Source organism: Psittacula echo (assembly GCF_963264785.1).
Source record: "Psittacula echo genome assembly, chromosome: 16".
In the NCBI taxonomy this organism is placed as follows: domain Eukaryota; kingdom Metazoa; phylum Chordata; class Aves; order Psittaciformes; family Psittacidae; genus Psittacula; species Psittacula echo.
Genome location: NC_137752.1, coordinates 11,429,191 through 11,440,113, shown reverse-complemented (window position 1 = coordinate 11,440,113; position 10,923 = coordinate 11,429,191). Strand labels below are relative to the sequence as shown.

The 10,923-nt window shown below is 60.7% G+C and overlaps 2 protein-coding genes across 2 annotated transcripts; both read right to left on the bottom strand.

Moving 5' to 3' along the window:
- Positions 1 to 559: 559 nt before the first annotated feature.
- On the bottom strand, positions 560 to 1,066 carry RNF224 (ring finger protein 224; the record flags this gene model as incomplete). Its single annotated transcript, XM_080630743.1, has 1 exon — positions 560 to 1,066. One exon carries the CDS (start codon positions 1,064 to 1,066, stop codon positions 560 to 562), a length of 507 nt encoding a protein of 168 aa, XP_080486869.1.
- A 5,556-nt stretch (positions 1,067 to 6,622) lies between these two features.
- On the bottom strand, positions 6,623 to 7,006 carry LOC308227742 (uncharacterized protein; the record flags this gene model as incomplete). Its single annotated transcript, XM_080630562.1, has 1 exon — positions 6,623 to 7,006. Exon 1 carries the CDS (start codon positions 7,001 to 7,003, stop codon positions 6,623 to 6,625), a length of 381 nt encoding a protein of 126 aa, XP_080486688.1. The 5' UTR covers positions 7,004 to 7,006.
- Positions 7,007 to 10,923: the final 3,917 nt, after the last annotated feature.

The following is a 10,923-nucleotide window of genomic DNA, read 5'->3' as shown; positions in this document are numbered from 1 at the left end:
CTCATGCAAGTGGCCAACAGAGCAAACACTTACAGAATAGTGATCAGCTGGGCAGGCCACTGCTCCCCATCCCAACCCCAGCATCGCAATGCTTGCCCCGGGCTTACCAGAAAACATGGCCAAGACATGAAGGCCAGCAGGGCCAATGGAGTGTGGTTTAATGGGTGTGAAGCTTTCAGGGTGTTGAACATGGCCCCAGAGTATCACTGTGTCACCTCTCATGTCCCTAGGGATGCTTGGTGGAGGTGTCCCTGTTGAAGAGCTACACGCATGGAGAAGCCATGGATGAGCAAGCCCCTGGCCAGGGACCAGGGGCTGTCTGTGATGGCTGGGTCAGGCTTCTGAGTTGCCAGAGGAGCAGGTGAGCAGGATGAGAAGGTGAAGGCGTCCTCATCATCCACCCTGTTGCACCCCAAATCCCAGCAGGATGGACACTGGCAGGATGGCCAGTGAGCCCTAAGCAAGCTGAAGCCCTTCCGAGGCTGCTCCTGTCCATACATGGCCAATAGGGTCCCCAGCAATGGTCCCAGACTGCACCTCAGCAGCCCCCTCCTCATGCTCAGCTCTCGAAGGACGCTGTCACCACACAGCATGAGCACGGCCGGCAGCAGCTCCACCGGGGGAATAGCACTGGAGGCACCGCATCTTGGCACAGCCCCGCTGGCTGCTGGGTCACCACCTTCTCCTTGCACGAGCCCTTGTTATCCGGGTCGGGATGGGACCTGCCGGGCACCTGGGGATGCTCCTTGTCAGCCTTGACAGTGAGGAAGGTGGCGAGGTCGAGGTCGAGCATGGCAACGCCGCCGCGCGGTGTGGGTGTGTTTTGGCGGCACTGCGGGCAGGGGATCCAGCGCTGCTCGTTGGCCACAGCGTCCAGGCGCTTCAGGCAGGCCTGGCAGAAGGTATGGCCGCAGTAGAGCCGGCGCGGCAGCCGCACGCCCAGGTCATAGGAGGAGTAGCAGATGATGCACTCGATGCGCTGACTGCCCCGGCTTGGGGTGCGCGAGTGGACCCCAACACACAGCCCCGCGTCCTCTGCCCACGGGCTGCCACTGGCCTCGGACATGCTGGGGACAGGAGGGTGAGAGGAGCTGTCAGCCTCACAACCGAGGAGAAGTCCCATGGGATGTGCAGCTGATATGGAAGAGACGGGGACCAACCCCATGTGGTGGGCTCCCAGGGGCATCAGGCTCCTTCCCCCGCATCCCTGCGTGCTGCCTGCATGGCCCATGGCCAGCCCTACCTGGAAGAGCAGGACCCAGTTCTAGGCTCCTCTAAAAGAAAGATAACAAGCTACTGGGAAAGGTCACAAGGATGCTCAAGGGTCTGGAGCATCTCTCTTATAAGGAGAGATTGCTCAGCCTGGTTAGTCTGGACAAGAGCAGCCTGAGAGCAGATCCCATCAATGCAGATCAGTATCTCAAAGGTGGGTGCCAGCAGGATGATGCCAGACTCTTTCCAGTGGTGCCCAGTGACAGGACGAGGAGCAACGGCCGTAAACTAACACACAACAAGTTTCACCTCAACACGAGGAAGAAGTTCTTTCTGCTGAGGGTGTCAGAGCCCTGGCACAGGCTGCCCAAGGGGGGTTGTGAAGCCTCCCTCTCTGGAGACATCCCAAACCCACCATGGACACGTTCCTGTGTGACCTGCTCTGGGTGGCCCTGTCCTGACAGGGGGTTGCACTGGATGATCTCCAGAGGTCCTTTCCAACCCCAACAATTCTGGAATTCTGTGACCTTGCCACTACATATAAGGATGTAGGGATCCCCTACATGTAGTCCCCTGCGTCCATGGGGGATGCATTACCCTTGCGCCATGCTGCATCCCTGGCTGAGAGCTCTGCCATTCCACAGGGAATAACGGCTGGACAGACCTCAGCAGCCTGCTCAAGTGAATGGGGTGGGCAGGAGTGGGTTTGACTGCATGGACAAGAGAGCAGCGCCCGGAGGACCAGGCTGTGCCACAGCTCTGTTCCTTACCAGCCCCAGGCCATGCCAGGTGACCATGGTATCACTGTCAACATTATGGGATGGGCTTGCCAGAGGAGTTGAGGGGTCCAGCCTCATCTCAGGTGGGGTCTGGTAACCACCACCATGTTTGAAAACCTCTCCCAGAGGCTACCAAGACCCCACTCCCTCTCTATTGAGTGACCTCAAGCATTTTGGTGTCCATGGGTACACCCCTCCACCCGATCCCCTCTTTCCTACCTGTCCTGAGATGCTCCCCCAGGGCCTCAGGGGAGGTGGCAGAAGAGCTGCACTGTCCCTGGGGGCTGTGGCAGTCCCATGGAGAGCATTGGGAGCCCAAGACACCAGCAGCAACCAGTCAGGTCCTGGCGGCTGCTGGTGGCTGTGGCAGTGGGAAGGGGCTCACCTTTCAGGGACAGGCACGCTATCGGATCTGGGAGATTGGGTTACAAGCATCCGGATAGCACAGCCTCGGAAAACCAAGCCCCAGGAGGGTCATTAACCACACATCTCTGCTTCATAAGCAGAAGAAACCGTCCTCATGAGGCCAAGGAGCTCTGGGCTGCACCACGAGAGGAGAGGGCTTGGACATCGGCTGTACCTGGGCAGCAGCGGCGCAGTCTCCCACATCCTCGGCTACCCGCCATGAACAAGAACATCTGGGCAGATGCTGGCCTGTGGAGACACCCCATCCCCTACTCATCCATCCCCAGGTGATCTGGGCTGTGGTGGAGTGGGAGGCACAGCAAGACCCCGGGGTGCAGGGGCTGGGGCTGGCACAGGGACAAGGCTTCAGCGTGGTCCAGGCAGGAAGCACTCGCGTGTGGGGTGATGCTCCTCATCCAGTGCCTGGGGGTGATGCATCTGTGACCTGCCCTTGGTCCAGCAGCAGCGCTGCAGCTTCTGCACTGAGCAGGGGATGATTTCAAACGTGGAATGTGGCAGGGGGACAGTTCCTGGAGAAGAAAACACAACCTGGAGCCAGGGCAGGACTGCCAGATATCCGGCAGCATTTCTTCTTGGGAGCAGGAGAGGGCAGCAGCTCCAGTTGCAGGCAACAGTGCAGGCAGGGACACAGGCAGTGCTCTCCTGCGCTGCCTGCTTACCAAACATCACCCCAGCTCTCAGGCCATGCTTCCAGCACTCCTCGGCAGCAAGAACTGGGAGGTTTGAAAACTGAGACCCTCATGGAGTCACTGGACTCTGCAGAAAAGCTTGACCCCTTGGGACTGGTGCTTGGGAGCAAGAGCAGAGCCAGAGCACAGCACCATGGTGGGCACAGTGGCCATGTCCTGAGACAGGATCCTGATCCATCCCCTGTCACAGGTTTCCCCAGGCAGTGCACATGGGGTACATGGTCCAGTGTGTCTCCAGGTGTGGGGAGGGTACCCGATGGCAGGGCTTTGCCCTCCCCTTACCGCACTGGCAGCAAGCAAGGTACATGGCTCTGCCAGGGACCCTACCCGTGGCCTAACCCAGTGGCCAAGGTGGGCCAAGGGCCATGTGACCGGGGCAGGTCAGGACCCAGGTTTGCCCTGGCATTTCTGGGTACCACCAGGATGGCAGCTCCCTGGATGCCAGCAGCGCTGGAGCCTGGATGAGCAGCATGCTCCTTCCAGGGCCATGTGCTCAATGATGTGCAGGCAACTGTGTGCCTGGGGATGTCCAGGCATGTCCCAGAGCTGGCAAGAGTCACTCTTCCACCCAAAGCACGGTGGTGGCATTGCTCATCTGCCACAGGGCAAGCTATGGAGGAGGTGTCAGTTCCTTTGGCCAGTAGCAGCCTATATGGGTGAGAGGAATGAGCTTGGCTCCCTGCACAACTGGAGCCAACAGAGCCCCTGGCACTGCCTTGGCTGCCTCGGCTGCCTCTCCTTGCAGAAATGTGCACACATGCACACAGGCTCCCTGCCTGTCCTCCTACCCCCTCGCAGCCCCTGCCCAGCCCCTGCCCATCTCGTGTCCCCCTCCCATATGCACCAGAGCCGTGTCCTGTTGAGCCGCTCTCTTCTGCCTGTTGCATGCAAGCCATGGTGTGGGGCTGTGCACCCCAGCTCACCCGCCCTGCACCCCCAGGCAGGATCTGGGGTGTGGGGAGCCGTTGGTGACACGGGCTGTTCACCACGGAGGGTGACACCAGGGGGCTCGCAGCCTGAAACCAGCCCTCAGCGCCAGCTGCGCTCCTGAACGCAGGTACAGGGGAGGTGTCTCTGCCAGCAGCAGTGACACACATGGGTAGGAAACGTGTTTTCCTGCTCCCAGGACTCATCCCGAGAGCTGCAGGGACCTTGGGCACAGCGGGACAGGGAGCGGCACCCGCAGGGCAGGGCAAAGGTCTGCTCGAGATGAGCCAGCGCCACGCATCAGCTCCCATGCTCCACACACGGGCGGTGGCAACGCTCTGGCAACCGCCCTGCGCACCCCTGAGCGCCCTGCAGGGATGCAACACACCCCGGAGCACCCATGGGACCCTGCTCATGTCACCCAGAGCCCCGCCAAGGTCTGGAGCAGCAGCGTTCTGTGCCCTCCCTCCCCTGCACACACCCCCTCTCCCCCCCCCAGCCTTCCTGCTGCTCTGGTTTAATCATTGCCCGGTGTCTGCCCAGCCTCTCCCACCTTGTTTGCCATCGCCTCAGGGTTAGGCAGAGCGAAGGGCAGCAGTGACAGCACCACAGGCAGATGTTGCACCCTGCCAGCGCCCTGCCCGCACCCCTTGTCCCTCTGGGGCTCTGCTGAAGGCACCGCACCCCCCTCGGGGTCACTTCTCCCTCCCCAAACCGTGTTTGTCCGGGGGTTTATCAGACCCCGGGGCACGGAGCAGCCTCTGTGGGTGCGGGTTTGAACCAAGCCAAGGTGGTGACACCAAACCCTGCCCGGCTGAGCCGCGGGTGGGTTCCATGGCACGGCAGGGCCGGCGTCGGGGCCACTAAAGCAAACACGGGGTGGATCTGCCTGTCCCTGCGCCAGCGCTGCTCCAGGCAGGGCGAACAAGAGCGCTCCTTGTGCAGAACAAGGCGTGGGCAAACTGTCAGGGCTCTGCCCTGCAGCGCTCCCAAGCCACTGGCACCCGTGCCCAGAGGCTCATAGGGGTGGTGGGATTTCAAGGGTGGTGGGGTCCCAGGGAGTCACAGCCAGCCCGGGCAGTACCACAGCTCCTCCCTTCCCCAGCCAGGAACCTACCCCTTCCCCAGCCCTCCCCGAACCAGACTCCTTTCCAGAAGACAGGACAGCATCCAGCTTGGCAAGGGCAGGCTGAGATCCAGCCAGCGTCCCCAGGCAGGCAGGCGCTGGCTGCACTGGAAACGCCAGGGCAAGGGGAGTGCTGGGCTCTGGCTGGGAGCTGAAGAGATTGTGCCGCTGCTGTTGCCTCACGTCAGCACTGCAACAGTTAAACCCGGTTTTGAAGGGAAAGGAGAGGGCTGCGTGCCTCCTGCACTGCCCTGACACAACCCAGGGATAAGCAAGACGGAGCATGGGAATCCCGGAAAACCCAGGGCGTAGGAGGGAAGAGGCACAAACCTTGGCAGGGGAGAAGATGGCTGTGATTTTATTTGCAGCACCCTGAAGTCATCACTAACACACTCACTCTTTCCAAGCCCTTGCAGACCAGGCAGCTCCTGCAGCAGCTTCTCAGCCAACACAAGGGCCAGCCTGTTCCAGGTCGGTGGCGCCAGCCCCAGCCCAAAACCCAGCCTGGAGCCCCCCCAGCAGCAATGCAAGAGCCCAGGAGGCTCCTCACCCACCATCCTCCATGCCCAGGGAGTCACAGAAGGCTAATGATAGGGGTCTGCATCCCAAATGGGGTGTCCCAGTGCTCTCCACACTGGACCAGCCCCAAGGCAGTGTGGAGCTCAGGCCAGGATGTGGATAGGGCAAGGGGCTGTGCCCAGCACCCCACATGCCTGGCAGGAGGAACCAAAAGGGGCTGGGGGTCTCCTGGCACTGGGATGTTAACACCCACAGCCATGCCATGCCATGGGGCACTGCCCAGCACCCTGCCACACTTTGTCTGTCCTTCCCATCTCCTTCCCTCTGTCCCATGGGCAGTGTGGTAGGGGGGAGCACTATACAGCAGAGGTTGGCACAGGGGCTGCCCCATCCCCACGGTGCTGTGGGTGGAGGACCACTCAGTTCTGGCGATGTGGGTCCCAATCGTGGCAGGAGACATGTCCCTGGCTTCCCTCCAGGAGGATGACCATGACAATGCCCTCCTTTGCCACACACACAGGCTGCCATCACCCAAACCCACCCTCTGGCAAGCCAGCAGTGCTTGCACTGTCCCCAGAGCCAGAGGTTCCCCAGCAAGGGCAAAGGGGTAGGGTCGGTGCATGGGCTCACAGGCTCAAAGTGCTGCCCCAACCCCAGTGCAGGCTCTTCTTGGTGGCATCTGAATGAGCACACACCATCCTTAAGGATCCCGGGCTTCAGTGGGGCAGGAGGGACCTGCTCTTCCCCCCCACACCCCACACTGGGCTCTCTGCACCTGGCAGGTGCCCATCACTGGTGTATCTGGCTGCAGAGCTTGCGGTGAAAAGCAACAGTCAGTTGTCAGTGTCCAGCCAGTGCCAGCTCCCGGGTGCCGGCTGTGCTGGGTGCCAGCTGTGCTGGGTGCTGTGTCTCCATCCCATGGTCAGCATGTCCCACAAGGGCCCTTAGCAGATGACACAGCAGCACTTTCTACAGCGGGAGCAGCACTTGCAGCACCTGCATCCCCCACTGGCCTCCAGCTCCTGGCTCTTGGGTGACTTGTCCAGAGTGACAGTGTAGAAGGAGTTGGACGATTCCCTGTTGGGCATCCTCAGGCTGGCATAGGGGTTGTAGGGACGGGACCAGGATTTCTCTGTGGAAATGGTTGGGCTGTTCTGGGTGCCAGTGGGATCCTCCTTCTCCTCCATGTAGGTGGGCACAGCTGCAGGGTTGGCGATGACAATGGGCTCATCCTTCAGGTAGCGAGTGATGAAGCTTTGCTGGAACTGTTCCCGCGGGATGTTGACGCTGGCATAGGGGTTCTCCAGGCTGACACCACGATCCATGTCCCTGCTTGCTGTCAGCACATAGGGCCTGGCTGGCACTGCCCAACTCCCTGTGAGACAGAGACCCCCAATAACCCAGTGTGCAGGGAGGTGTCAGAGCTGGGATTGTTCCCAGTCGAGGGTAAGGGTCCTCCAGCAGACCCCACTAGTTTGGGAGCAGGGTGCAGAGCTGTGGTTCCTGCTCGCTGCCAGCCCAGAGAACTCCACATGCAACCCTGACGCCTGTGGCCCTGATGGCAGAGTCAGAAAGGGAGGCAAGGGAAGGGTGACACAAGGGCAGGGAGACATGAGGTGGGCAGGGTGCTGGGGGGGAGAGGGGAGGCTGGGTGGAAGACCGGGTGCAGACAGGACAGTGGGGTGGGAGCCTCTGGAGGGGACAGATTCAGAGGTGGGGGCAGGCACCGGGGAGAGGAATGGGGAGAACGGGAGCGTAGGGAGGAATAGAGGCAGAGGCGGGGGGAGGAGGGGACGGGACCGCGGTATGGAGAGGGGCAAGCGCCGGGGCAGGGGCGGGAGCGAAGGGGAACCGGGCTGGGGCAGGGGCCGATCCGGAGGAGCTGGGCAGGCACCGCGATGGGCACTCACCGACCGCGCGGCTCCGGCCGCTCCGGGGCCGCTTCTGCCGCCGGCAGCGCTTCCTCCTGCACGGACCGCCCCACCCGGCACCGCCCCGCCCGGCACCGACCGCCCGGCACGGCCCCGGCAGCCAGCACCCGCCTCCCGACCCGGCACGCACCGACCCCGACACACACCGCCAGACCCTTGCCTACACTGGACACTGGCACCAGGAGGGGGCACAAAGAACTGGTCACCGGTGTCAGGCATGAGGCACTGTACAGGAACACGGGGCACTGTACAGGTGGCACTGGGCCATGGGAGCTCAACACTGGTCAAAGGCACTGGACACGGGGCAAGACAATCAGTACTGAGCACTGTGCCCAAGCACCAGCACTGTTGCTTTGGGGCCCAGATCCTGACACACTCCCACTGTCGGGAAGTCAGTGTCCCTGTCCCCACCACCAGCTGCCAGGGCAGTGCCCTCCCAGACCTGATGCCCAGGAGTTTATCCACGAGGTGGGAGAAAAGGGTCGAAGCTCCTTGAGGCTGACACAGGGCTGCTGAGCTCTGAGGAGGAAAGGGGGAGGATCCTTCAGCATACATCATCAGCCTTTGGGGACATCCCTGGCAGTGTTCAAGGCCAGGTTGGACACAGGGGCTTGGAGCAAGCTGCTCCAGTGGAAGGTGTCCCTGCCCGTTGCAGGGGTTGGAAGTGGATGAGCTTTAAGGTCCCTTCCAACACAAACCAGTCCATGATTCTGTGATTCTATGATACCTTGTCTTTAGGCAACAGGCAGGTGTCCACCTCGGCCTGGTAGGGACATTGTAGGTCCCTACAGAGAATGTAGTTGCTTGGATTAATCCAGTCCCCACTCTGAGGCCCTTGCTGAGGCACTGGTTCCAGGGATGTCACTGCTGTGCCCATGGCCAGGGGGAAAGAAGCCGTTAAGGACACTGTTGGCCAAGGACAAGTTGGCCATCAGGAAACTGAGGCTGGAAAGGAGAAGATGCCCAGATCTAGCCAAGGAGAGCAGCAGAGGAGGCTGGAAGGTCTTTCCCAAGACAAGACTGCAACCAGCCCTGCAGAGCTGGCACCAGAGCTGGCAAGGAATGGCATTCTCCAACAGGTGCCTGGAGATGGGAGCTGCTGCAGTGAGATGCCAGGGAAGGACATCAGCTGGGATGGAGACACTTCAGATTAAAGCTGACACCCTGCTAGGGGAGGTTGTACTGGGTCCACAGCCCCAGGCAGCAGCGTGTGGATATCCCTACCCCAGAAAGCTCAGCAATGCCAATGGGTGAGCTTCATTCAGAGCCTCTTTGAGAGAGGAAAGGTTCTGAGGACACAGGGTGCCATTGCAGGGTCTGGGGGTGCCCCAAAGGGCAATATATGCAGTCTCACTGCAAGCAGAGCTGCACGGGGCTGTGCCTGGAAACCTGAGACAACAAACCAAATGAGCAAGTCCTGAGGTGCTGGGAGAAAGAGGAATCACTGCTAGAGAGTGACACAGTGACATCCCTGTGCGAGCAGGGACAGGCTGTGAATGGGCAGGGCTGGGATTGTGGCTGTGAGGATGTTGGGAAAATGAACAAGGGGAAGGTGCTGCACATAGGTCAGGGCAATCCCAAGCTCAAATGTAGGCTGGGCAGGGACTGGAGCACTCCTCCAGTCTGGAGGAGAAGGGCTCCACTGGAGAAGGCCTTGGGGACGCTGGGTGAGGAGAAGCTCCCCATAACCCAGCCTCAGCGTGTGCTTGAGCCCAGAACCCCCCCCCCCCGTGTCCTGGGCTGTATCGCCAGAGCATGAGCAGCAGCTCAGGGAGGGGATCCTGCCCCTCTGCTGTGCTCTGGGGAGACCCCCCCTGCAGCCCTGATCCAGCTCTGGGGCAGCAGCACAAGAGGGACGTGGAGCTGCTGGAGCGAGGGCAGAGGAGGCCACGGAGATGCTGCGAGGGCTGGAGCAGCTCTGCTCTGGAGCCAGGCTGAGAGAGCTGGGCTGGGGCAGCCTGGACAAGAGAAGGCTCCTGAAGGGGAGACCTGAGAGCAGCTCCAGTGCCTAAAGGGGCTGCAGGAAACCTGGAGAGGGGCTTGGGACAAGGGCCTGTAGGGACAGGCCAAGGGGAATGGCTTGAACCTGCCCGAGGGGAGACTGAGATGAGCTCTTAGGCAGAAGCTCTTCCCTGTGAGGGTGCTGAGGCGCTGGCCCAGGGTGCCCAGAGAAGCTGTGGCTGCCCCATCCCTGGCAGTGTTCAAGGCCAGGTTGGACACAGGGGCTTGGAGCAAGCTGCTCCAGTGGAAGGGGTCCCTGCCCGTGGCAGGGGTTGGAGCTGGAGGAGCTTTAAGGTCCCTTCCAACCCAAACCATTCCAGGGTTCTATGAGCTACAGCAATTTCCCAAATGCCTCAATTCATTGGTGCTTCACACACCAAAAAAGGCTTTACATTGTTAGAAAAATAAACCAGAAAGCCACGGACATGTCCCACCACTGGGCATCCTTCCCCTCAGACAGGCACACGTGTGGCACCAGGGTCGGTGTGGAGCTTTCCCAGCCCCAGTGGTCTCTCAGTCACCAGGATTCAAAAAACTGATGGAGACATCGTTGTGTTTGTTGAACATCCTCCCTCGGCTCCGGGGAGCTGCAGTGCCGCGGCACAGGCACATGAGGGTGTTGATGCTCTTCCCAGCCCAGCAGCAACGCCGCAGAGCCGGGTTTCCTGAAGGGAAAGGTCTTGCCATCAGCGGGGTTGCAGCTCGGTGGGAGCCCCCATCGCAGGCGGTGGCTTCTCACCAAATCCTGGTGGGACTGAAAACTTGTGTGACAAGAAGGAGAAGTCGATGTGCGAGCAGGGCACAGGATGAGTTGGGCCAATGCAGTAATTGGAAGCCAAGTCCCAAATTCAGGCTGTATGAAACAAACCCAGATGGGTGGAATGATTTCAACTGGGACACCACAAGGGTCCCTCCATGAGCCCCTCTGCTGCGTGAAGTCTTCTCCGAGGCATTTGCCTTAATTCTTGGCTGCCTCCTGACTAAAAAGCAGAGGAAGGGGGACAACAAGGTGGCCCGAGGAGAGGAAGGCATTACTGGGGTGAGCACTGGCAAGGGGAACCCTATGGGGTTGATGCCACCAGGACCAAGGACTTAGCTGGGCACCTGGTGACTGAGGAGATGCTGGGGACTGCAGGCATGAGGGTGACATGGAGGTGACTGATGGTTCATCTCTGAGGGGTGATGTAGGGAGCACAGAGCAGGGAGGGGGGATCTGGAGGCTCATGGCAGCTGTAGGAGCTCATGCCCTGAGCCCTTCAGCAGCACATCCTCATTTCTAGTGCCCCAGCATGGTACAAAATTCAGCTCATGCT